At 46.5% G+C, this 27754-nt stretch overlaps 3 protein-coding genes across 3 annotated transcripts; 2 read left to right on the top strand and 1 right to left on the bottom strand.

The window, feature by feature from the left end:
- Positions 1-293: 293 nt before the first annotated feature.
- On the top strand, positions 294-6046 carry LOC3291801 (DNA repair and recombination protein RAD54-like). Its single transcript, XM_557901.4, has 4 exons — positions 294-445; positions 508-1019; positions 1097-1592; positions 1660-6046. The coding sequence occupies exons 1-4, from the start codon at positions 443-445 to the stop codon at positions 3022-3024; spliced, it is 2376 nt and encodes a 791-aa protein (XP_557901.4). The 5' UTR covers positions 294-442; the 3' UTR covers positions 3025-6046.
- On the bottom strand, positions 3012-5881 carry LOC1275601 (nuclear pore complex protein Nup50). Its single transcript, XM_061654344.1, has one exon. The coding sequence runs from the start codon at positions 5879-5881 to the stop codon at positions 3257-3259; it is 2625 nt and encodes an 874-aa protein (XP_061510328.1). The 3' UTR covers positions 3012-3256.
- Positions 6047-6306: 260 nt separating the features above from the next.
- LOC1275600 (protein ABHD13) lies at positions 6307-15917 on the top strand. The gene is made up of 3 exons (XM_314863.5): positions 6307-6944; positions 7014-7776; positions 15180-15917. The coding sequence occupies exons 1-3, from the start codon at positions 6791-6793 to the stop codon at positions 15286-15288; spliced, it is 1026 nt and encodes a 341-aa protein (XP_314863.4). The 5' UTR covers positions 6307-6790; the 3' UTR covers positions 15289-15917.
- Positions 15918-27754: the final 11837 nt, after the last annotated feature.

Raw genomic sequence — 27754 nt, 5'->3', positions numbered from 1 at the left:
ATCGTTTTTCTAGTGTTGGGTTGTTCAACGGACTTCAAGGCTTGCATATATTCGTTTTTATTTATGGTTTGTGTTTTAAACCATAATTTACGCTATAAAGATGAGTTTACTAAACATTGCGCAATTGCTGAAAGTTGTACAAAGCATTTCTAATTTAACCCCATTTTCTCCCAATAATTCCTTGTTTTCTTTAGCAATCTGGTATTAATATTAATTTTAAGATATTTTATCACTTTATCATAATTTTACATCATCCAAGATGTCATTGTATTTGTCGCAAAATGCACAATTCCAGCGCGGCGCAATTGTCACAACATTCCGCGCCAAAGGGACGCTTCGGCAAAAAAGAACAAAAAATCACAACAAACCGGTGGTAAATGATTCCACACGCAATATTTCTTTTATTTTTTGTTGAGTTCAACACAACACAAAACATCACATAATGGTAATCCGGAAGTACCCTTTTTTGGCCTTCTCCTCACTCATCTCTGCCCCTTGTCTTTTCAGCGTAAAAGCCTCGTGCCACAGCGATGCACACCGTCGAATGCCGTTCACTCGCCGTTCAAAAGCCCGCTGACGGCACAAAAGCGCCAGCGCGAGTGCCGCAAACGATTGCCGGACAAGGGCGGGACGGCGGATCATCCGCCGACGCCGAAACTGTCCGTGTCCGAGCACGAGCTGATGATCATGAAGATTCTTACCCAGCCGTTCAAAATACCGATCGCCAACTACGTGCCGGAACATTCGACGCGATGTCTCGGCATGAAGCGGTCGGCGGCCCGGCGTGCCCTGCACGATCCGTACGCGTGCAATGCGCTGGTGCTGTTCAGCCCGCCCGAACTGACCGAGCACGATAAGCTGAAGATGGACAAGAGCAAGATACAGGTGCACGTGGTGGTGGATCCACTGCTCGGGAACATTCTGCGGCCGCATCAGCGGGAGGGTGTGCGGTTCATGTACGACTGTGTGACCGGCGCGAAGGGTGACTTTAACGGGTGTATCATGGCGGACGAAATGGGGTGTGTAGTGACGGGGGAAGAGGGCTTGACCGTGGAAGAGAAATGCTGATTGTGCTCTGTTACCTTCTCTCTTACAGGTTGGGCAAAACGCTGCAATGTATTACGCTGCTCTGGACACTACTGCGCCAAAGCCCGGATTGTAAACCGACGATCAACAAAGCGATCATCGTGTGCCCGAGTTCGTTGGTGAAGAATTGGTACAAAGAGTTCGGCAAGTGGCTGGGCTGTCGCGTCAACTGCCTCTCGATCGATGGCGGGTCGAAAGAGCAAACGACCAAAGAGCTGGAACAGTATATGGCGAATCAAAGCCAACGCCACGGCACCCCGGTACTGATCATCAGCTACGAAACGTTCCGGCTGTACGCGCACATCCTGAACAGCTCCGAGGTCGGTGCGGTCCTGTGCGACGAGGGGCATCGGTTGAAGAACTGCGAGAACCTTACCTACCAGGCGCTGATGGGGCTGAAGACAAAGCGACGTGTGCTGCTGTCCGGTACACCGATCCAGAACGATCTGACCGAGTACTACAGCTTGCTGCACTTTGTCAACCCGGGCATGCTGGGATCGACTGCGGTAAGAAGCGTTTTGGGACCGATTTCTCGTACATACTTACGACCTCTTTCATTTGCACTTGCCACAGGAATTCCGCAAACAGTTTGAAAATCCAATCCTGCGCGGCCAGGACGCCAACTCAACCGACGCGGAGCGGGAAAAGGCAGCGGAACGGCTGCAAGAACTAGCCGCCCTGGTGAACCGCTGCATGATCCGGCGGACCAGCGCACTGCTCACGAAATATCTCCCCGTCAAGTTCGAGATGGTCGTGTGCGTGCGTATGACCGAGGTGCAGGCCGCCCTCTACAAGAGCTTCCTCCAGTCCGACACGATCCGGCGCAGCGTGATGGAGAAGAACGCAACCAAGGCAAGCCTGACGGCCCTTTCCAACATTACCTCACTGAAGAAGCTGTGCAATCATCCGGACCTTGTGTACGAAAAGATCCAGGAGCGTGCGGATGGGTTCGAGAATGCGGCCACCATTCTGCCGGACAATTACAGCCCGCGGGAACTGCGGCCCGAGCTGGGCGCCAAGCTGATGCTGCTGGACTGTATGCTGGCGTCGATCAAAACCAACACCACCGACAAGATTGTGCTCGTGTCGAACTACACGCAAACGCTCGACCTGTTCGAGAAGCTGTGCCGCAAGCGGGGCTACGGCTACGTGCGCCTCGACGGCACGATGACGATCAAGAAGCGGGGCAAAGTGGTGGACCAGTTCAATCAGCCCGATTCGGCCGATTTCATCTTCATGCTCAGCTCGAAGGCGGGCGGCTGCGGGTTGAATCTGATCGGTGCCAACCGGCTGGTCATGTTCGATCCCGACTGGAACCCGGCGAACGATGAGCAAGCGATGGCGCGGGTGTGGCGCGATGGGCAGAAGAAACCGTGCTTTATCTACCGGCTGCTAGCGACCGGCACGATCGAGGAGAAGATTTTCCAGCGCCAAACGCACAAAAAGGCCCTCTCGACGACGGTGGTGGACAATGCGGAGGACGGCGAGCGGCACTTCACGCAGGACGATCTGAAGGACCTGTTCAAGCTGGACGAGCAGACGCGCTCCGACACGCACGACATCTTCCGCTGCAAGCGGTGCACCAATGGGGTGCAGATGAAGCTGCCGCCGGACGACAGTGACTGCATGTCCGATCTGGCCCACTGGTATCACTGCGCGAACAATAAGGGCATCCCGGACGATATACTGTCCAAATCGTGGGACATTACGCGGTGCGTGTCGTTCGTGTTTCACCACCGGTCGAACTCGGCCGTCGTGGAGCAGCAGCTGGCGGAGCAGCGGCGCCAGCAGGCACTGGCCAAGGAGCGGGAGGAGAAGGAGGAGGAAGAAGAGGAGGAGGAAGAGGATAAGGAAAACAAAGGGTACAACACGGAAGGAGAGGAGGAGGAGGAGGAGGAGTCGGATGATGATGAAAAGGATAAAGATTTTGTGTTGTAGTGTGTAACACGGCGCCGCACATTCGCCGCTAATTGGGCACGATGTAAATGTTTATTAAAAACGAAAAAACGAATGTATTCTTCCCTGTTCTTCTGACTCGTAATAGTGCTTGCCGGCTGTGACCCGTCTGGCGCTCGCCTCATCTCATCTAACATCGTGTTGTCCGATTTCCTTTTGTTACAATCATTCTTCTGACCCTGACACCATGCTTTCCCCCTTACCTTCCGGCCTTTTACTTCGGCTTGTACTTGAGCAACGTTGCGAGCAGCTCGTCCGCCTCCTCGCCCGTCTTGACGCGCAGCAGCACCGACGTTGGCGGCGGCTTGGCGTCCGGCGTCGGCAGACAGATCATCATCACGTTGTTCTTGCCGAGGCGCTGCACCGGCACCGATTCGTTCAGGATGATGTTCAGCAGAATGTTGCCGAGGCTCGTGTCGGCCCGCACCAGCACCTGCACCTTCGCGTCCACCATCTTGATGTGGAGCGTGCCAACGCCACGGTCCGAGTACGAGGCGCCCACCTTCACGAACAGCTTGCAGCGCTTCGAGTACACGCTGTCCTTCTCCTCCACCGGCGTAAACTCCACCTTCGGCGGTTCGTCCTCGTCGGCTTCCGCGTCACCGCCGGCCGGTTTGTCGGGCCCACCACCCGCCGCACTGCTGTCCGGTGCGGGCGGTTTGCTCACAACACCGCCGAACGTGAACCCGCCGGTAGCGGATTTGGCCGCGAACGTGGACGCACCGGCAAAGAAGGACGAGGAGGAGGTGGATACGGTCGAGGGGGTCGTTGTGGTGGCGTTGGTGCTGGTCGAAGAGGCAAGACTGCCGAACGAGAAAGGTTTGGAGGAACTGCCGAACGTGAAACCGCTGGAGGGTTTCGTGGGCGATTCTTTCGCTGCCGACGCCGCCGCCGCCGAACCGCCAAAGAAGAAGCCCGGCTTTGGCATTTCCTTTTCCGGCTCTTTCGGTTTGGCGGGTTCTGCTGCTGCGGGCGCTACTTTGTTTTCCGGTGCAGCCGCCTGCGAGGTCGTAGTAGGCGCCGACTTTTCCACCGTTTTGCCTGGCGTCATTGCCTGGATCTCGTCGAACTGCTTCTCGTAGTCCCTAAACACGGGATGCAGCTTGCAGTACGGGTTTTCGCGACACTTTTCCGTAATCCACGCAATGAAGGCTTTGTTCAGGGCGACCACATTGTTGCGAATCACCGTTTGCTTGTCCGCTTCCGTTAACGGCTTGGTGGACTGCTTTTTCTCCCCCTTTTCCTTCTCCGAGTCCGTCTTGGATGTGCTCGATGATGCTGCCGGCTGTGACGAGGAGGAGGAGGAGGAGGACGCAAAGCTGAACATTTTCTTTATCGCGTCATCACTGGTTCCCTTCGGTGGGGCAAACGTTGCTTTGCTCTTTTCCGCTGTCGCCGCGTCGGACGTCGAGCCGGCGGGAACACCGAAGGAAAATGTCTTTTTCTCCGCTTCGGGAGCTTTAGAGCCGAACGAAAAGGTTGATGTTTTGGGTGAGGAGGAGATGCCGGTGGCACTGTCCTTACCGCCGGAAGCAGCCGTACCGAACGAGAATGTCGCCTTCTTCTCTGAGCCGGACTCCGCATCCGCTTTCGTTGCGTTGGAGCCGAAAGAAAACGTTGCCTTGGGTGTATCGGGCGAGGTGACCGCTGTGCTTTTCACCGCAGCAGCAGCAGCCGGCGATCCGAATGTGAACGTTTTCCTCTCCGGTGTCTCGGACGGTGCCGTCTTCGCCGGATTGGTGCCGAACGAAAACATGCCTTTGCTCGCGGCGGGAGAACTGCCTGCCGGTTCCTTGGTTCCACCAGCCGGCGATCCGAATGTGAACGGCTTCTTGTCCGCTTCCGGTGCGTCCGAACCAAACGTGACGGGCGTTTTAATCACCCCGCTGGGCGTAACGATCGATGTGCCTTTCGGTGTGGCTGCCGGGGAGCTTCCGAACGCGAAACCTTTCTTATCCGTGGAACTGCTGTTTGCATCCGCTTTGGCGGCATTGGCACCGAACGAAAACGTACCCGTCGTCGTGGGCTCCTTCGATGCGGTTGGGGAACCGAACTGTTTCGATTTCTTCTCCGTCTCGCCGTCCGGTTTGGCTGCGAAAGACCCGAACGAGAACGTTGGCTTCGGTGCGGCGTCCGTGGACGAATCTTTACCGCCAGCCAGCGTGCCGAAGGTAAAGTTGTTGTTCGGTTTGGCCGCTTCCGTCGCTTTGGGTGGAACGGTGCCGAAGGAGAACGGTTGGGCGGGTGCGCTGCTGGCTGCCCCGAAACCGAACCCACCCTTGCCCGCGTCACCTTCCTTGGACGATGAGATGCCAAAGCCGGACGACGTGGAGGACGCCGTTTTCGCTCCCTCCGCCGTACTGTCCGCCTTCAGACTGGTCGGCGATCCGAAGGCAAACCTCTTTTTGCTCGCATCCGACGCTGCCATCGTGCCGGCGTTGGAACCGAACGAAAAGGCTGGCTTCGCTGCACCGCCGCCGCCACCGTCGGCCGCAGCACCGCTCGACGACACCGTTGCCGTACCGTTGCCATTCGTTTTGGCGGCGCCGAGCGTTGACAGGAAGGAGAACGACTGTGCACCGCCACCGCCCGGCTTATCCGCCCCGCTCTTGGCGAGCGGCGTCGAGGCGAATCCCTTGAACGCACCGAACACGGACGCGGAAGCGGACGGGGCGGTACTGTCCGCATCGTCGGTTGCGACCCGGCGCCGGGCCTTCTTGATGACCCGCTGTTTTAGGACGTCGTCGCTCGCCTTCGTAAACTCGCCCTTCTCCTCCGGCTCGTCCGTTTCGTTCCAGTTCAGATGGTTCAGCGACGATTGCGGGCCGCGTTTCGACATGTTTTGCGGGGCGAGGATGCGTCGGTCGGATGCTAGAGGTGGTTGCACGCCGGTGGTCACGTAAAACTGGGGGGGTTTTCGCACTCCACGGGGATTTCGATACTTTCGGCGGGCGCACGGAATAAAACGTGAAAAGCGCTTCCACAACAGTATTCGCACAACAAACGTCAAAAAGCTGTGAGCTGTCAAAAAGGTTGAGGTGTTCAAATTGCGATGAAGAATGCCACTGTGCGGTGTTTGGTATGGTGGAAGTGGGATTTTTTAAATTATAAAACATGGAAGAAATGATGATTTTTAAACGTATCACAAGTTTTGTAAAATTCTGAATCTAAAACCCGTTGAAAGCATTAAAAAAGTGAAAAAGCACGCAATGTTATGCAAAGCGCTCTTTTTAGTACAGCTCGTTCTTAGCACACACGCACACTAGCGCACCCGCCGCTCAATTGACACAGTTAACTGTCAAAACGTTCTAAGAAAGAGAAACGGAAAAACAACAAACATTACCGTACGCCACACACTCCGTAACCAGTAGAACGGCAACATTTTTACTTTCCCATCGATTTGCGTGTCGTTTTCTTTCGTCCATTTCCGCACAAAACCAAACACTCCGATGGCCGAACAACGGTGCGACAGTTGAACCCGATTCAAACGTGCCCGCAACACCATGCCGACCGGTTTTAAGCTGCGACCATGTGTGTCTTCAGCGCTACGTTGCACAAACGCCAACCCGAAACGAATCGTTATCGTAAAATGTTGCTAAGAAAGGTTGGCAAAGCGTGCTGTTAACGAGCTTTTTGTCCACCGTTCCTGAGGAGAGAGTGTGTGCGTGTCCCAACCCGACTGTTGCCCGTCAATAAACACCCGGCAACGTTGCAGCCCAAACCAGAGCGAAAGGAAACCGTCCCCAAAATGTCATTCCGCGACTGGAAGATTGTGCGGGTGCTGGCCGGAATAGCGATGCGGATATGGGCCGCCAGTGGAGCTGCCCTGCTGTCCGCCTTCCTGATCTACGTGGTGTATGGGGGCTTTTTTGCCTTCCTGCTGCTTTTATTCGCCATTTCTGGTAAGCGTGGGCCCCCGTTTTTCCCTTCCCACCACCAAGTATTAACAAGCATATCCATTGCTTTTGCAGGCATTCTGTACCACGCGCAGGACAACCTGCTGTACCATCCGGAGCTGCCGGCCAACTCGCGCATCTTCATACCCGTTCCCTCCATGCACGGGCTGCCTTACGAAACGCTGCACCTGAAAACGCGCGATGCCGTCTCGCTGCACGCGTTCTGGATCCGGCACCCGGGCGACAAGGGCCGCTACGTGCCAACGATCGTGTACTTTCACGGCAATGCCGGCAACATGGGGCACCGGTTGCAGAACGCCACCGGCTTCTATCACACGCTCCAGTGCAACGTGCTGATGGTGGAGTACCGCGGGTACGGCCTGTCGACGGGAACGCCCAGCGAGAAGGGCTTCTTTGCCGATGCCCGCTCCGTGCTGGACCATCTGTTCAGCCGGCACGATCTGGACCATGGACAGATAGTGGTGTTTGGCCGGTCGCTCGGCGGTGCCGTGTCGATCGATCTTGCCGCCGATGCGGTGTACGGTGCGAAGCTGATGGGCGTGATTGTGGAAAACACGTTCACGAGCATACCGGACATGGCGGTGGAGCTGATACACCCGGCGGTGCAGTACCTGCCGCTGGTGCTATACCGCAACCAGTACCTGTCGGTGGACAAGATACAGTTCGTGTCCGCGCCGATACTGTTCGTTTCCGGCCTGGCCGACACACTAGTGCCTCCGCGGATGATGACGATGCTGCACACGCGATGTGGCAGCACGCGCAAACAGATGCTGCAAATCGTTGGCGGTTCGCATAACGACACGTGGGCTGTGAATGGGTGAGTAGGTTGCTGTGGGGCGCGTAATTAATGTTTTATTTTTTGACGATGGTGTTTTGGGGATAGTTTGATGGTTTGTGGGGAGTTGTGTAACTGCTGTGTCTGGGAAAGGAGCAGGTCACGCAACGGTTTATTTATTATTTAATTGGATTACAGTGAGCGAATGAGGAGTGGATCGTAGAAAAGGAAAGATTAATAGTTTATTCACCGCTTCGTTATCAATCTTGTTCTTGATCGTGTGCGTTTTTACGATCGATCTATACAACAAAGCAAACAACCGGGTTAGTACCGGGATAACGGGTTGAAGGTATTTAATTGTTTAATTTATCATTTTCCTTTTACGACCTTAGGACTAAAGCGAATATAAGAACTATGCGTTGTATTTTTCGAACGTATCTAATTATTTGGTTCTTGCTACTGGAAGAACAGTCCAAATGGGAAATGATTTACGACTGATTTGGTAAGAGCCGTAGCATCTATCGCAAACAGAACTGAATCTCATAATATTATTAGATATTAGTATTAATGCATTTAAAATGTTCAGAATATTGATATTAATTTTAGCAGCTGGTCCTAATAGTTGGTAATAGGACCTCTGGATCGCACACAGGACTCCGATCTAACTTCGATTATTATTAGTCCGATTCCGACTCCGACAAAATAGGAACCACTAGTTCCGTCCAGAGTCGGAGTTGTAGTTGTCCGGAGTCGTTCGGAGTCATTCGGAGTCGTTTGGAGTCGTCCGGAGTCGTTTGGAGTCATTCGGAGTCGTTCGGAGTCGTCCGGAGTTGTTCAGAGTTGTCTGGAGTCGTCCGCAATCGTCCGGAATCGTCCGGAGTTATCCGGAGTCGCTCGGTGTCGGAGTTGTCTGGAATCAACCAGAGTCGGAGTCATTCGGAATCATTCAGAGCCGACCGGAGTCGGTCGGAGTCAACTAGAACCGTCCGGTGCAATGTGCTTGTTATCAGGCATTTCATTTAGTTTTTTTCTCTTTCACTTTGCACGTGCACTTCGTATACAGGCCTTTGATTCGATGATTAACGACGGTCGATTCCGGACGACTCCGGGCGATTCCGACTTCGAGTGACTCTGGGCGACTTCGACTCCGAACTAGTGATGGGTAAAGGTAGTAAAAATCCGGAATCGACTCCGATCCGACTCCGAAAAATTCGGCATCGACTCCGGAAGGTAGGTCCGCCCTGCATTTTCCGTAGTCGATCGGAATCGTTCAGAATAATCGGGAATCGTCCAGAATCTCCCGAAATCGTCGGGAATCGTCCGAAATCGTCGGGAATCGTCCGAAATGGTCGGGAATCGTCCGGAATCGCCCGGAATCGCGCGGAGTCGTTCGGAGTCGGAGTCGTCCGGAGTCGTTCGGAGTCGGAGTCGGCCTTCGAAACAAAGGCCTATATACGAAGTGCCTCCGGCCGATTCCAAACGACTCCGCCTGACTCCAAACGACTCCGAACGACTCCGGACGACTCCGGATGACTCCGACTCCGAACGACTCCGACTCCGAACGACTCCGAACGACTCCGAACAGTTCCAGACGGCTCTGGACGACTCCGGGCGGTTCCAGCCAACTCAGGGCGACTCAGACTCCGGGCGGATCTAGTGGTTCCATTTTGCTGCAGTCGGAATCTGACTAATAATAGTCGGAGTCGGATCGAAGTCGTCGGTGCGCTCCGGAGACCACATCACTACTCCGAACGACTCCGGACGACTCCGAATAATGCTAGGCGAACCTTCCTTCCGGAGTCGGTTCCGAAAGTATCAAAGTCTGATCGGAGTCGACTCCGGACTTTTGCCAACTTTACCCATCACTAGTATGATCATTTCTAAGGACTAATCGAGGATCGGTAATGCATTTTGAAAGTAACTCTAACGAAAGCATCAATCATCCAATGCTTGTCAACAAATGTGGAGTGGACTGCTCTAAAAATGTCTTAAAAATGGCCCAAATTAGGCATAGGACAAGTTTTATCGTATAAAAGGTTTGAAACGCTGCTGTTGGATGCAATTCAGTATTTCGCTTATGTTTAATCCCAAGAAAATAGCTTAACTGTTTTTAACCATTTCAGCACAAACTGTCATTTGAATGTCGAACGAAATACGAAATGTCCCGCACCGAAATTGCACCGAAATCGATTGTGTATCAAATCCTGTGCCCGACCACCCAACCGTGCCTCACAGACAGTTAACGCAGCAGGAGCATATTTTGACACAATGGTAATTAAGCCCTGCAATGCGCCCGCGTCTAATGGGGCAGGAAATTCGCATTTCCCAAATGCTTGGCCAGGAGGCAGAGGAAGAGAAGCAAAAGGACAATGCGCACTAATACGCCGTCAACGCCGCCAATCTGTTAATGCTTTACCGTACTACCGTCCATCCGTTCCCCATCCGCGCGGTTGTGTGCTCATCATCACTTCCTCAGCCTTCTCAGCCAGCACCGACCGCACACGTGGTGGCGCGAGTGCTTTCACTCCCAAGACCCTTGCCGGGGCGCGGCGAAGGGGAGTATTGATAGGATTATTCTACATCACTTGATATCCTCTTTTACATAAATTGAAATGATTGTTGTGATTTCCCTTTTTTCCGCTTCAATGGGTATCATCATCATCATCATCATCGTACAAACTTCACCATTTGTGTGGGGATTGCGACTCCCTGCTGCATGCGGGTTGGACATACAAGCGCACATATTACGTGCGTGTGAGGGAGATTCCTTTAACCCTTGCGGGGAACCATACCACCCAACCCCACCCTCGGTGTGAGTTAATGTGCAAATGGGTGGTAGCCGCATTTAAACTCTACCCTGCCCTGCGTTAAATATGGAAACGCACGGTGACGTTTGATGGCATTAATGCTGACGAAGGAAATTTCTGTCACAAAATGGAAACCATTCACTGGCTCCTCGCCCCGTTTTTTTCGCGGTTCCACCACGCGGGAAAGAGGTAGCCACCGCCACCTGTCCGTCCCTCCGTACGCGGCTCATCCATTCCGTACCTGATTGTGGAAAATGGTTCGTCAAAAGGGTAATGATGATGGTTAGATTTTAGGGAGCCAACGTTCAGTGCCCGAAGGGGGGATGGACCCGGCTTTGCGCACACTTGACGGGATTAATTTTACATTGTGCATTGTTTTTGCCCTGCGCGTCTGTCGGCAGCCCCCCGTTCTTCCTCTCCACACATAGACACACGGGTGGAGTGGAGTAAAAAAGCGGACAGATTTTAACTCATTTTTCATCATCAATCGCTTTACCATGCCGCAGTAGTACTCTACCAGTACTGAGTACTACGCACCGGTACTACGTTCGGTCCGGTGACAGACATAATGGGTGGCACGTGGTTGTGTAAGCTGCTGAACCAAACGACCCTTTTATTCCACACAATAAGTCCTTAATGGAGATGCATGTAGGAGTAGCAATGTGTGCAGGGGGGAGTTTTTTCCTCAAAAAGGTTAAGAAAATGGAAAATGGATTCAAAATTGGGTAAAGAGGGGTTTCTTGTTATGCTGTTGTTGCTGATTTTGTTCATGAACCCCTTTGCTATGGGGATCAGCTATTGCGGTAGAGATTTGAAGTGGTCAAAGTAATAATTTCCGGTTGCGTTACCTTGGGCATTATAGTAAGACAAACGGAATTAGGGTATTCGTTTCGGGGTGTGTTTTGTTATAAAATTGGAATACTTTTTTGGACTCGATTCATCAAATAAACATGAACGAAGGTTGCCGAAGGGGTACAGTCGGCAATTCATGCGACCTAACAACATGCTCGTCATGGTTTCAAGCCCCGAATGGATCGTGCCTCCTCCATACGTAGGCCTTGACCGACAACCGTTAGTGTACCAAAGAAGAAAAAGAAGGTTACCGAAATAACTGAAATGAAGCTAACGTCGTTTGCCAGCAAAACAGATGATTGTTTTTACATTGGTACTAAATATTTAACGACCAAGAAGACTTTCTTTGCTCACAAAAGCTCCTTCACAGTCTTCGGTAAGTTGTGATCTTCCCCATCTCTCGATCGAATTTAAGGTGTACTGATCGACTGATCTATTTTTCAGAAGTTTTACTGAGCCTGATGGCCTAAAAGGTCCTTAACTGATGCTTTTGGATAAGTATGTTTATCTCACCCAGGAGTGTCCGATCTTCCTGATCTAACCTGATCACTCTAACTTTGTGTTTCATCTTCAACTACTTCACCAAGATCTAAACTTACTTACTTACTTATCCGGCGCTATAACCGCTTTGCGTTCTTGACCTCCCTCAGGAGTGTCCGAAACCGCTCACGATCTCGCCTGCCTGCTTCGTCTGCCAATCCGTTATCCCGACCTTAATGGCGGACGCCTCCACGCCATCCTGTCAATTTGGGCCTACCATGCCTCCTCTGTCTTGTCTTGTGAACCGGTACTATATAAGTGCTGTATCCTTGCGCATTCTTCTCTGTATATCCGCGCAACTCTGCTTCCATGCTATTATCTTTGCTGACCTTTGACCCGAGATAGGTGAATTCTGGGACGACTTCAAAAGTGCGTTCACCTATCTGTACGTCACGCATACGTAATTATGGATTTGTTGTCGGTAGGGCCGCCGATGTCACCATTAGTTTGGTCTTTGCATCGTGTATCTGCAATCCTGATACACGATTTGGTGGTTCTCTGTCGCCTGCTCCATCCCTTGGTAGGCCACTGCTACATAGGAGAGCCGCAGAACAATGATGTCTATATCATCAGCGTATGCCAGGATCTGGGTTGACTTATAGAAGATAGTTCCTGAAGTCTCCATCCCCGAGTCCCAGATGACCTTCTCTAGCGCCCAGTCTAAAGACAGAGACCTAAAGGTTGTGGAAAAAAGCGAAATTACCAGAACCAACCTACAAATCTATAGTTAAGTGTAGATTAGAGTAGAGCTCGCATTTGGAGCTCGTCCTCTTCCGCAATTGTCAATCAATCATGTCCTTGGAACCTTAAGTTGACGAAGAGAATCATCAAAATTGGTATGTGAAAAATATTCTTGATATTTTTTGATGATGTCCAGTAGGATTTAGTAATAGTTGGTAGGGTTATCTCATCAAAATAGCTATAACTAGACAACTCTTCTCGTAGGTTGGCCTAATATACCTACAGCAAGGCTTCTAGTCATTATGGAGTCGTTGGCAATGATACGATTCCATTCACGGGATTCTTTTATAACCTCGTTGTCTCTAGCACTTAGATCTATAGAATATATCACTCTTGAATCGCTCTTAGGGTCTTAGGATCCACCCATCGCATAGTACTTAGATGTTGTCAGCAACTTTTCAATTCGATACCTAACTTAGCAAAAACATTGTCATTGAAAGGATTTGAGTAACTTTTTGAAGAATATCAGAAGAAGCATGAAGAGATCTGGACAGATAGGGCCTCAAGCTAACTGACTATAATCAATAGAGCAATCGTCAACCAGTTCCCTCGTAGATCAGCATTTGTCAAGTTTGGCGAGCATAATAGCATGAGACATTCTGTCGAAAGCGGCTTTAGTGAGACACACTTTTAGCTACAAATAGTTGCAAATGGTTTCGATTGATGTAGCTGTTGAAATGTAACTTGACTGTTACAAGACTGTTTCAAACTACAAATTGTCTCCACCACAGGACTTCAAACTATCATATACGAGCTAAATGCGATCCTTAAGAGACGACTTTATACTTTTATACGACTTAATACTGGACGACTGTAGAAATGGGACCTTTAATGTTTGTAATTTCCCATCCAATAAAGATTGTAACGTGGCTTGATTAGCTAAATGTAACATCAAAATGGGAGCCCTCTGTTATATTATTGAAAAGCATTGTGGCGTGCGAACTGCAAAGTTTCGTAACACGCCTGTTTGTACGTCTGGTTGGTTCGATAGCAATCAGCGGGGAATTACTTTCGCTTGGTTCTGCGCCACGCTAAGCGGTAATCCTGCAACGAAAAGTTTTAATCTCGCAGGATTCTGGGATAACTTTAACCAAACGCGAAACATACTACCATGCAATGCGCAGTGACGGTCAGCAGAACGCAACCAGGTTCCAACGCCGCACACACACCCCGATACACATCAAATGATCAAATGATGCATCTAAGCGCTGTAACAGTGTGCTGAGAGCTTGTGGGAAGGTGAATAAAACATCAAACCCATCTTTCACGAGGCTGTCCCAAAATTCCCCCCCTGGGGAACACCTTCACAAAACCACCATAACCATCAACGGACGGGAGAGAGAGCACATGGATGGCTTCCGGACGGTTCGCGCGTATCAATGCGTGCCGGACAACCATGGGAAGATTGCCGCAGGGTGGGGGGAAAGATACTAGAATACCACACCATGGCCCATTAACATCGATGGCTCTGTGTCTCTCTAGCTGTGTGTGCGTGTGTCTATATGCTTAATGTACCGTCATGGCTGCGGTTATTGCGCTGCGTACGCATTATCCTAGTTAATGTGTGCATGCATCAGGTAATCGGATTAGGCGTGAGTGCCACGAAACGACTGTGTGTGTGTGAAAAGGGAATTTCCTTCGGTGTGGTGTAAGTGCGAGATTAGTTCATTGGATGGGAATAATTTCGCCATTCTCTTCTTGCGAATAGAGCGAATTCTTTTGAAGGAGAAATCGGGGAAAATGCCTTAAATGGATGTAGCTAACCGTTCGGAAGGACTTCAATAGAAAACGTTATGTTTTTACTTGTTTTCACCACTTTTTCTGCAAATTACAACATTAGAAGCACCATTTTGAAAGGTAAATTATAGGAAAAATATAATGAGGAAAGGAAATCATCATTAAACACCACCCGAAGTTAACGCACACGAGTTACCTTGTCCACACAGGGAGCCAGAGTAGCCAAAAAAGCCCTCCCTCGCACCCCCCTATATTAGTCAGTAGCCGTTGCGATTAATTCTATAATGAGATAATTTATGTAGAAAATTAACTTCTACAATCGACCTTTTACCAACCGCGGAACGGTTACAGACCAGAACCATCAGCATCCTCATCTTTTGCGCTCCGGTAGTGCGCGCGCCGTGTATTGCGTATACTTTTGTGAGTAAAAGCGTGATTTCGGTGCTCGAACGTTGAGCGTTGTTGTGTGGTGCACCGACCAGTGGGAAAGTGTGATGCGCAAGCGATGGCTAATGATTAATCGTTAGCCATTATTCAGCAGGCAGAAGCCCCTCTTTCCCGCCTAGTTCCCGTAGGTTCGTAGGCGCTCTCTTTACCTTAAGAGTTTATTACATTTTCGTTACTTTTTTCCGTTAAATTTTGTGGCATTTCAGGGGGGGGGGGGGGGGACATAATTTAAATATGAATAATGCGTCGTGATTGTGTGTGTGGGTGTGCGTGCACGATGAAATTCTAATGGCCCTTTTTTCCTTCCCGCTCTCTTTACAGCTACTACCAGGGTGTAGCCCAATTTCTGAAGGAGTGCAGAGAAACGAAAGGACCACTGCAGACACCGCCGGTTAGCCACAACGTGTGGCCCAACATAGAGGAGGTGTGAGGAGGAGGCTGAGGGACTCGGGTCCCCCAGTTGAATCGTATTCTCTCTTTTACTCTCTCTCTCTCTCTCCCTCTCCCACTTCTTCCGTGACCGCCTTTTAAATGCGACGCGCTTGCCAAAAAAAAAAACACGTGATTTGAATGTCTCTGTCACGGGGACGGATAAGAATGGGACGGACGTTCTGATGTGATGCGATTTACGGAGGGATTTGACGGACGGATTGTACCGCATACCAGGGCCTCTACCAACAAATACACGCAACTAATACGCGATTAGAGTTAGACGAGCGTGCGGGTGTTCTAAAACAATTAGAATCTAGCGGGTGATGGGACAGTGCACAACCTACACCCTTTTTATTGCCACCACCGTCACTGTTCGGTGGTCACCGTCTCACCGGTGAGGTGCTTTTGCAGTCGGGTGTGGCGGGAACGTAGCGTCCCCAGCGTAGCTTCAGTTGAGCCGCAAACCGCAAACGCACCCAATCTGCCACAGCGCCTCACCACAGCAACAGGTTACAATAAAGCGAGAAATGCAGAGGAGGAGGAGCAGCAACAAAAGAAAAAAAACGGTTAAAATTTTGAACATTAGCATAATAACAAATATTAAAATAATAAATTAGCGTTAAAGTATTTTCGTCTCTTACGCGTTTGATGCACACAAACACACACAATCACCTATTTATCGTTCGCTTTCATCCACCGTTGGGTTCGCACCGTGTGCCGGCTTGATTCAATTACGACCTTCCCTTCCAAGGTCGAAGCGATTTTAGGGTAGAAGGCAGCGTCGTTCCATTTTTCTTTTCAGCCAGCCCACCAATCTCGTCCGGTTGTGTGAAGCAGCAATGCAAGAAGAGAGAGAAAATTACATAAAATTCTTATTAGCTTCACGTCTTCGTCTTGGTAGTGGGGCTGTGAAAGGTGCGTTCAGGTGTGCGACAAGACAAGATAAATCGGCACAGCCTACTCTGCCTAGCCAGTCGGCTGGTAGGTAGGTGCTTGGTGTCAATGATTGAATTTAGGCAAACCATGTTCATGCTCTCGTCCTTGTGCGCACGCCGTTACGCACGGGGCGGTTTTGTCCGGGTGCCATCGATTCTTATTAAATATTGACGAACCGGCCCCTCGCCCCCTCCCACCGTGTCTATTTATTGCGTTCGATTTTTCGTGTTGATCGGGGGCCGCCGGGGTGCGTCTAACCGGGCGTAAAAAGCACGCGGTGGTGTAAACGAAATTAACTTACAGCGATACTTTATCACCACACCACGTGTTCTTGTTCTCTCTTGCGCATCAGTTCAACCGAAGAATGGCCGGCGTGAAATTAAACACCTGAATGTTGGTAGTTTTGTTTGAGTGTTTTTTTTTCGTGTGAATGCCTTGTCCAAATAAATGGGAATCGAGTTCCGAGAATCGGTCGCTTGATTGCCCCGCGGGCCAGGATTTTGTATAAAAATGGAACTGTTTTGTTCCGCTAGCTGAAATTGCTGATGTAAATCTTTTTGTGCAGTTCCTTTCTTGTCTTTTTTTTGGGTAAGAAAGCTTCAGTTACAGCATACACATTGCTGGTTATTGAATTGTTAATAATATTGAAATTATTTCCACTTTCTTCAGAGAATGCTTGGAATGGTTCGAAATTCAAAAGAGTAGAAACATAAAACCCCCGTTAATACATTTTTGACAAAGGGGATGTAAGTAAAAAAAAACCACTTGCAGCAACTCGCCCTGCAGAGGGTGCATTGTGAGCTGGATAGAAAGCCACGGCGGAAAGTAAAAAATACCATTATTTGCCATGTCGAAAAGAATCATTTGTAACCGCATACACCTGGGCAAATGATGGGCGAGCAGGCGGGGGAAAAAAGGGGGAAAATAAACTTCCTATTGTAACAAGCGAGCTTGCAGTTGCTTTCTTGCTGTATCACCCACCGGGAATGGCTGAATGGGCGTTTAAGTCCTTTTGCGGTGTAAAGTAAAGTTCGTTTTACTGCAGTAACAATACTGTACGTGTTTGAAACGTAAAATTTACAAAAATATAAGAAAATAGGTATGTTACAACAGTAGATTTAATGTAAATGAAGATGTAAAAGGACTAGTGTTCTAAAACTGCTCACTAACCTATTCTAAGGTCAACGTACTGAACCTTCACAGTCGGAGACGTTGTATGTTCCCTCAATCGGGCAACAGTATCAAAGTAAACTTATTGAGAAAAATTGTGAGAAAACGCAAGTACAATTAGTATAGTGACGATATATAAATGTTTCAGAAGTTACTTTCGAAACTATCGCTGCTGAGAAACGAACCATCAGGCGTATGGAGGTGCCTAGTACTTGGTGGGCCAATACATATATAGTGTCAACAGCAGTCACCCTAAAATGCATGCATTTATCATGAGTAAGTACAATTTGGAAGATTTTATAAGTTCGAAATGTTTATTAATTATTAATTAAAGATTGTGTGCTTCACGGAGAGCTTGGCCTAACAATAGTTTAGCGCTAGACTGGTTGTATAAAATAGATTTGTTTGTTTTTAACAACTTATTGTTTTGTTTTCTTCACTTCTTCTTCTTCTTCTTCTTCTTCTTCTTCTTCTTCTTCTTCATACTTCATACTTTTGCTCCAATTCTAGCAATCTTATGAAGAAGACGCTAGGGATGACGTTGTAGTGTAACTGTTTTGTTACGAACTATCAATTTTTAATTAGTTTTTTTAGACAATCAATGAAGAGTCACGGATCGGCCTTTGTGTTAACTTCTTCTTCTTCTTTTGGCTGAACAACCGTTGTCGGTCAAGGCCTGCCTGTACCACTACTAGTAAGCTTGGCTTTCAGTGACTAATTGATTTCCCCATGATTGATTGTACCCATGACGGGCATGTTGTTAAGTCGTACGAGTTGACCGGCCAATGACACACATAACAAAATGATCGATAAATCGTAGAATGAATAAATAAAAAATGCCAGAAACCAAATTCAAGGATATTCGTGAAACAACCAAAAATACATGAGAATCCTTAAAACTAGTGCTTGTTTTATCGGTGCTTGTTTGAAAATAAAAGCCAGAGTGCATTGTCACTTTTTCTCTATCCTAACTTATAAGGCGTGATCCATGAATTACGGAACGCTAAAATTGCTTATTCATGCATATTCATATACGCATATTACTAGTGACTTCCCTAGAGTCACAAACAGTAACGTTGAAAGAACCCCCCTCCCTCCCCAAATTATGTAACGAACTGTGACTCCATCCCACATCTAAAAAAAAATCTACGATTGTCCTCCAATTACTCTTTGTTGGTAAATTAACATTTTATAATTAAAATAAGGAAGAATTATTTTAACATTTACATAATGTGAAATTGTTCCATATAGCAATCCTCGTTTGATCCGCCCTCCTAGTAATAAACAATATTCGACTAAAAAAGTCGCGAAAGCCTGTTTAGGCCGGCATAACCGTGTAGGTTGCTAACTCAAGAAGAATAATCACCGTGTATTACGCATTTTCTTATTCGAGAAATGGCTTACAAACCTTTTATTTTGCGTTAAGCAACAACAGTTTAACTCTTCCCCTCCTCTATGTAACAAATCGTAACGTTTGAGGACACCTCTCTCTCTCCCCCTATCAGCGTCACGTAATTGATGGATGACGCCCTACCTACCCGGTTATCTGTATGGTTGCACCACAAGTAGTAATTGCACTAAGAACAAAACCAACCACACGTCCTCATCCCCTTGTAAGGAAAGAGCAGGTGCACTTTCACCTTTCACCATTCACTACCACTGAAAGCGAACGTTCCTTTCAACCAACCCTCGATCATTGTTGCCATTGGCACAGGTGGAGACGCCTGGTGGTTGTAGTTGCCGGACAAAGTTTCTCTTCGTTGTTTTGCTCCTTGCACGGGAGAGAAAATATATTACAATTAATCCTTTTTGTAAAGTGAAGGTTTTTTTTTGTTGCATTTTTAACCTTTTTCCGGTGCATTTGCATGAGCGGGACTCCTCAAGGGACAAGTTGGAGTAAGCACGGCACAGTAAAAACACAAAACGTTGGCCTGGTTGTAAGTCTCTCTTAAAAGAAAAACGAATCCTTTCCTAGTGCTTGCATGACACTGTGTCAACGGTACACGAATCATTTACGGCTGTTGCATTGACTTCTAAAGCAGGCTTGGTGTTGCTTCTTCTTTTACAGAACAATAACGGGAAAAAGTGAATTTGCGCCTCGAACCACTCGGTCGGACGGTCGGTGTGCGTTAAGTGAATGTAATGTTTCTGGTAAAGCTTATTTTCCCCTTATTCGCCCCCCAAAAATAGTAACTTTCAGGAGAGGCTGCTGTAAAAAGCTACAGATATACTTTCGTAAAGGAACAAATTTTAAGCTTCTGTTGGTAGTGTTTCTTTCGTTCGCTTTCGTTCCGTCCAAAGTTTGGCTTGTAGCTGCGTTATTAATGGTGCGGGCACGCTGCACGCTGGAACAACGTGCATCAGATTGCATCCATTGACAGCGGTGAAGTGTAAGTGTATGGTGAAGTGTAAGGGAACGATGTGCAATCAGGCGGTTATTGAAAATGCAATCCATCCATCCATCCCGTGCCGTCAGCTTTCCGTGGAAGCTAACTTTTCTCACTTTGTGCTGCCGGGTAAGCTTTTCGCAGAACTTGGCTTTTGTTTGAAAATCATGGCAATGCATTGCCGTGAAGTGGAAAGTTCTCACAGAGAATTGATAATGTTTTTTTTCCCCCATGCATTCAGCTTATTGGGGCATTGTGAAGCGGGTTCGTATATTTGTCGGAACACGCGGTACACCGCTTCGTCAATGGCATTTCAATGTAAAGTTATCAGTAATTAAAATCCTTATTAGTTAGAAGGCTGTGTACTGTTCTGAATATTTATCGTTTTCTGGAATTGATGCTATCCATTTAGCTGTAAAACCCATTAGAAGGATATTTTATAGATGGTTGAATAATTCCGTTGGGATCAATTTCTTCAAAATGATGGATATAAAATAAGTGGAATCTATGCATTTCTAATTAATGGCGATGTTGATGGTAATGATAATTTAAATATAATTTGACGGCAATCGGTTTCACATGTCATAGGCAAAACATTAAGTAGAAAAACAAGCTTTGATGAAATTGTATGGAAACATATCTCATAAAAATACGAAAAAATCGCTTTCATGTTTATTTTTCATCATTATGATGTAGATGATCGATATACTGATGTTTAACTGTTATTTTTCCAATCATATTTGAGCTTTAAACTTTTCATTTTTCTTAAACTACTTTCAAGTGACTATAGCCTTATTCGGACTAAACCAACATACGCCACATTTGCGTAACTGTAACTTAATGGTTTGCCAATAACAAATTAGTCCTGCGTATAAAGCTCGTTTGACATTTTAATGTGAATGTCTGCACTAAACACACGAGATGAAAAAAAGATAAGGCGTCATCCATCAATTACGTAACGCAAAAGTTGAAAATTTTCGACCGCCTCCCTCCGTAGTGTAACAAACTGTAACGTTGGAAGAATTCACCCCTTCAATAGTCTATGTTATTTAACAAAATCAGATTTTTTGGGAATGTTTTTTCACTTTCTTGTGATGCATTCACAATTTTTGAAATGAAACAAGAAAAAATTATATTATATTTTACATAAATAAAAGTTGTCCCATACACCCATGAAATTCAAAAAGATTCTGATAATCAGATCCTCAGCACTGTTTGAAATGGTCTTACATCACCTTTCATCAGAAGCGTATGTTATGCAGCCATCTGCCTAGTCCTCCATAAATATGTCGATCTTTTCGGAAATGTTTCTTTGGCTTTAGATATAGAGCCATCGTCAAATTAATTATTCTTTTTCACATAACTGGTGATGTTTAATATGTTACGCATGTCTAACAAATAACGAAAAAATAACAAACAGGTTATCAATAACATTACGAGCAATTATCAACTCTGGCTAAAACAGGGCTAGCTGCATTAACTCCATCTCCAGTTTGTTTGAAACGAATGGATTTAAATAAACGAAGTATAAATCTTAAAATGAAATAAACTTAGTTGATCACTTTACTAAGTTGAAGCTTTAAAAAAAATTACGCAACAAACAATCAACAGATCAACTTTTAAAATAAACCTCTTCCTTTACCCTATCCTCTGGCTTTGAGGCTTTCTGGAAACCTCCTTAGACCACTTATTGGAAGAGTAAAAATAAAAACGTCATTGATGACACTTATTAGCTATGTTCCTACAAAAAAATCACACAAATATATCTAAAGTTCTCACAAAACCATACATGCATCAATGTCAAAAAAGGCGTTACATTGATAAGATCCACTGATATTCGAACAATCCGTACTCCTTAGCGAAATGACAACATAGCATCCCAATATCAGCCAATATGGTGCTCAAATTAAATGATTATAGTACTTAATCATTGTTTTTGATAAAAAAGCAGCATTGGAACTTCATGTGAAAATTAACGAAATGACCTTGCTTGGTTTTCTGTTCTTTCTTTATAAAGACGCCTGATTTTCTGCCCCAGCATAGTCAAAGAGTGTCCTAATCGATATGATGAAGAAGTTATGCATATGCCCAGTTGAAGTAAGCATCCAGGAAGTATCAAAATCAGCATTTATCTGGAGTGATGCATGAGAAAATCTAGGTGTCCGATTTAAGATGGCCAAAAGGATGCTCTTCATGGGTTTAGATCGTTTGCAAGTACGTTTGGATTCTTTGCGGCTACGGCTTGGATCATATGCAGTTACGATTGCATCAACAGCCGTTAGTAACTCACTTGGCAGGTCATCCTGGTGGATTGAATTATCATTCTTGGAAAATGTATCTAAGGAGCGTTATACTACACGGTCAGTCAGATCGAGCAATTTCACCGGGAATTGGTCGCTTAAAAACAAATGGAATCAGTAAAAAACGAGCCTACCAGGGGCGCATAAGAGTTTGTCGTTGTATCTACCGGATGCTTCGACCTCTTTATTAGCTGCTAATTCAATTTCGACTTCAATCCCAAAGCCAATTTCAGATACATACATGCATATTTGTATTCAATTAGCACAAAATAAGCTACAGATATAGTGAAAATGCAAGTCCAACGCTGCCTGCGGGTGTAATAGTAGAAGCATAAGCATTTACGAGGCTGGATACGGATCAACTCACACTTGCGTTGTGTTTCCATTACAGGAACTTTGCATTCGCTTAAATAGGAATAAAAATAAATAAAATAGCATTGAATTCTCACACAGTTTTCATGGTAAAACATTCGTTCGCTTAGTTTCGCAGTTTGGCAGTTACGCTTTATGAACACATGGTGCAGTTTGGTCTCACCCTTTTTTATCCCCAACAAAAAGAGCTTGTTTAGCTAATAAACCATATTGACCGTCGGTAAAATGGAGACAAACATTTTGTAGTTTTTTTTTACAAACAAATTGGCAAACTACTTTCATCTCGAGCTAATAATAATCACACCTAAAAACCTCCCTCAACATTACCACTACAAATGCTCATAAATCAATACACACGACCCGAAAAGTTTGGCCCGTCCCGAAAAGAAAAAAAATCAGCGACAACATTGTGTTGTAGGGGACATGAGCATACGCAACAAAAACCTTCTGTATGGTCCTATGGAGTTTGCCATCCGTAAATTGGACGAATGCTTTCCCCTGCTTTCAGATGTGTTGTAAATTATGTGCTGGTACTACTACTACTACTACTACTACCACTACTATCACACTGTGTGCTTGTCCTTTGCTTGCTTGCTCGATAAAAGTAATATCTCGGTTGTATGCGGCCGAGACCCGTATATCGCAACAGTAGATGAGGAAGAGTAGTCCACCAGTAGTGTCCCTGTGCCCCGCTGTCCGCGGCCTTCATCCATTATAGTCACTTTGGCAAATGGCACTGTAAGCATTTTAATTAGTATCTCTCCTTACGCTGTAAAATAAACGTAACACTTTCTCTCTCTTGCTTTTTTGTTGGGGTATTATCCTCTCCTTCTCTCCCTTTACAGTACAGTACAAAAAGCTTCTCCCTTAGTTGTAAAAAACCGGGTACCGAGAACTGTTTTGCTTGCACGTCGCATGTGTGGATCGAGTTTGGTTTGGTGAATATTTTGTCCTAAAAAAGCGAAACTTCTCAACAGGATGAAAAGTTTCTTTCCGCTTTTTTTTTGTTGTTGCTCTCTTTCTCGTGCATGACCTCCATTACCTTCCATTCCAACGGTGGTGCGCTCTCTTTGCTTTGCAACAGACGGGACAGTCTGACCACCAAACGGACATCTGATTCGTAGTGCGAGGAGTGCAGGGAGCAATGGTGGGATTGTGCAACCAAAAAAAAAAGAGGCAAAAGAAGATAGTTTTACTATTTATGCAACCACCACCGCAAGCGCTTTATCGGGTTGCAAGCGCAAAAGAACTTTTCACCATTCACAGGCACATGCGGGATGACCGGGACTAGGGGGATAACGCTTGTAGGATATATCAAGCATGCTGGATGAAAGTTATCGTTCTTGTTTGTAGCATGTTTTTCTCTCCTCTATCTCCCCCCCCCCTCCAGTGTGGAGTGTGTACCATTATTATTGTATTTTGCAAACTGTCCACCTAATTGGTCTAGTTTTTCGTACCGGCAGGCAGGAAGGAGTGAAGAGTTCTGGTAATGGTAGCGCTGATGATGGGTTCGTTTGATGTATTCTATTGCAAGAGTGGGGGGGGGGGGGGGGGGTGGCACATTATGTGGCACACACACGCACTGTAGGAGAACTGTCCATTGCCTTCATGCATGCTGAAATTTAAACCCGGCATTTAGCTGGCGGCCGAAGCGCAGTGGCGGAAAGCGAGCATTTGGAGGTGTGTGCGCATTGACTAACTAAACAACTAATTGGCTTGATTATTTGCATCCCGGGGCGTATGTGTGTGTGTGTGTATGGAGGGTTTGGGTTGGTGCAATTTTGTGTGCAATGATACCTGAATTATCTACGATTAAAAGCAACACGCTTCTGTGGATGTTTGTGTGTGTGTGTTCGTGCATTGCTCTAAATTAAATGGAAGCAAATGGAAGCTGCAGGTGAATTGTTTCGTGTTTGAGCGGCATGAAGGGTCGGGTCGGGGTGGATGTGGTAGATGATGATGATTGTATAATTGACGTACTTTCCATATTAAGTTGCGTTGGTGAGGGAAGGTTCCAAATATGATGAAATTAAATATTGGTAATGCTAGAGAAGAGCAAAAAAGGAGCGATAAATTGAATGCTCCAATTGATTGATTACGAATTTTGTGCACTTACATACATTGCATAAACACACGCATACGCAACACACGGTCTATTTGGGGCTTGAACCCATGACGGGCATGTTGTTAAGTCGTACTAGTTGACGACTGTACCACGAGACCGGCTCAAATCAATATCAACGACTATTATCACCGAAATTGAGGGATGGATAAGATTTACAGTTTAAAGTGATTTACCCAATGAGATACAGAGCGAAATCTTTAACAGTGTCATTTTACCCCGCTTTCCCCTATTTCTTGAATTGTTGAACTATTGGTAAAAAAAAAAGAAATTATCAATTGAGTTGAATAAAAGAGTTTATGGTTTGCTGCAAGTTTAGACAACGGTTTGAACGAGACTTACATTTTTGGAAGTCCAATAGGAATCCAAGGAGCCTGTACAACAAGGGAGCCAAATTCCTATCATTGAAGTTCACTTACCATAAGAAAGAGTCAGGGAAGTGTCCCACAAAAATGAGCACCCCTGAAAAACCCTGTAATAGTATGGGACACCTTTTTTCAGGGGAATAAGAGCTTTTATTAGAGAATTAATGCACGAAGAACTTTACGAGCACATGTCAGTAACATGATAAGCCCTGATAGATGTTGAAAGGTGACCAGTAAGATGCTCACTAGTTTTGCTCATGATTTTATTCTTTTTTTTTCACGACACAGCGACAGAGATGAAAGAAAATATTGAAATAAATTTAGCAGAGTTTAAATCAGTGCTGCAAAATGTCATGAGTATCACGAGATTTTCACCAACGAAAACAACGAACATATCCGTGGTAGCTTGATGCTCATTGCTGATACTCAATAAAAGTGCGTCATGACATGCTGAACACGACATGTGAATTCTTGAGTCCAACGCTATACTCTGACTGACAAGCTTAGCACTGTTTCAATCACCAACACTCAAGACTGAAACGAAGCTCAAATCAGATCACGTACACAACTGAGATGATCTGTGACGATACTCAAACCGTTGATGGATCAATCACATGCTTGGTGACATTTTGATTACCACCCAACTCTTGGTCACTCACTTGGTCACGACATTGTTGTCGGCGATAATCGCGACATTCTTGGAATATACTTGGCGCGTGGGCTCTAGCAACAAAATGAGCATGCTTTCTCCCTCTATCTGTTTTGATTATCTGTCGGGTCAAACAGAGCGAGAAAACATGCTCATTTTGTTTCTTGGAACAACTCGCACGCAATGCATATCTCCCGTGCCCATCGCGATGATCACCGACTGAAACTGTCACGACCAAGTGACTGCCCAAAAGTTGGTTGCACACAATGTCACCAAGCATGTGATGGTTGCACCAACTGTTTGAGGCTCGCCTCTGATCATCACAGTAGAGCTAATGATTTTGTTTCAGCCGGAATTTGTCATGACTATGTCAGTTACATTTTGCAAAACTGATCACAGCAAAAAAAAAAGTCGTGACATAGTGACTGACCAAGCGATGGTCGCAAACATGTCTTGAGTATGTATTAGTGACACCAACCGTTCTGAGTATCACCTCTGATCATCACAATTGAGTACGTGACGCTGAAATGGATTTTGATTCAGTCAGATTTTTTTTATAACATTGACAGTGACATTTTGCAGCACTGGTTTAGATTAACTTAAATAAAATTTAATCAAATGAAACAAAATCAAATTTTATTAAATTAACTTGTCAAGCAAAGACTTGCTTCAATTGTACACTCCATCACTAACACATCGGTGCGTTTGGTGTAATAATACATGTTACAGTTAATTGTCTGCAAAGTTGCTCTAACACTACAAATTACTTCATTAGAATGTAACTGCTCATTGCGGAGGAGTACGCCGTCAGCCGCATTACTTTTTCACCTAACGAATCAATCCCAAACGACGTTTGCCAGCCGGCCACACCGACCGCACACGCACCGGGCGCATTGACCATCATCCCCCATCTTTCCTCAAAATTATCAAACCCCAAGCGCATCGAACGGTAAAACAGTTTCCAGCGCACTGCCCCGGGTAATTGCAGGCAAAATTGAACGCGCAGGATATTTGCGATGGCTACACAGAAACACACACACACACACACACACACACCCATCATGATTTTGCCTGGTGAGACCAGGCCAGGTAAATTGGGGGGGCCACGCGGCATTGGGTTTCCTTGTTTGAATCAGATATTGCGTACTGCAGATCAACTCTTACATACACACAACCACACACGTGCGTGCGTCAACGTCGAGTGGATGGTGAAACGCATTGCACCGGGGCATGGAACCGAAACGGAATGCACTGATTAAATTCACTTCGGATAAGTACTTCGGATTTGCAGCAGCAGCAGCAGGCCGGTCAGCAACGCTCACACCTGAACGCACACACACACATTTAGGAGCAAAGGGACACACGTGTGCCACCATGATTTCTACCCGGTGACCGGGAGGAAGCGGAAGCTTCGGTTTTTCGGACGCTGCAACCTTATCCGTTCGGGCATCGTCCCTGCGGGGCCAAACCAACCGGATGGAAGGATATGCACGAATTGATCTATCTAATTGAAATGTGCATAATACACACTGCTGCTGCTGTTGCATGTCTCTCAATTGCATCTTCTGCGGTTGAGCACACGTCGCCATTTCCGCACACGGGTACACACACACACACAGGCCCGATGCGCCCGATGGTTCGATGTGATAAACCCGTTGATATGGATAGATTGTGCAAAATAATGGATTCAATGTCAGAATTAAAAACCAATCAAATTTCATTCACTGACAGCAAACAGTCAATGTAACCGCAGCGAACCACACGGCGATGGTGGACAAATATCGAGTCTGTCTGTGCGCTTGACATCTCGCCGCGTTTTGGGATGTTGGGTTTAGCTGTGCACCTGCACCGGTGGCTAATGAAAACGCATAGTGGAGCTATTGTGGTTGCTGCTGGGAACCAATTGAAGGATATTCGTTACAGGCCGATTGCTTCGCGGAATCGCGCAATATGTGAAGGGATAAAAGAGCGTTTGAAAATATTCGGGTTATAAACTAATTAAAAGGGATGAATGTTTCATTTAAATGTTATGTAGAAAAATATGGGTTTACTATGAATCACACTTTGAAATAATGGATGCAATTATGGGGCAGATGTGGTATTCCAATTTTTTAGGGCAACATATCAATTTAATCGGGAAAATTTCCGTTGAACCGTCTGTAA

This window comes from Anopheles gambiae, chromosome 3, assembly GCF_943734735.2.
Source record: "Anopheles gambiae chromosome 3, idAnoGambNW_F1_1, whole genome shotgun sequence".
Taxonomy (NCBI): domain Eukaryota; kingdom Metazoa; phylum Arthropoda; class Insecta; order Diptera; family Culicidae; genus Anopheles; species Anopheles gambiae.
This window is presented reverse-complemented; position numbering and strand designations above follow the sequence as displayed.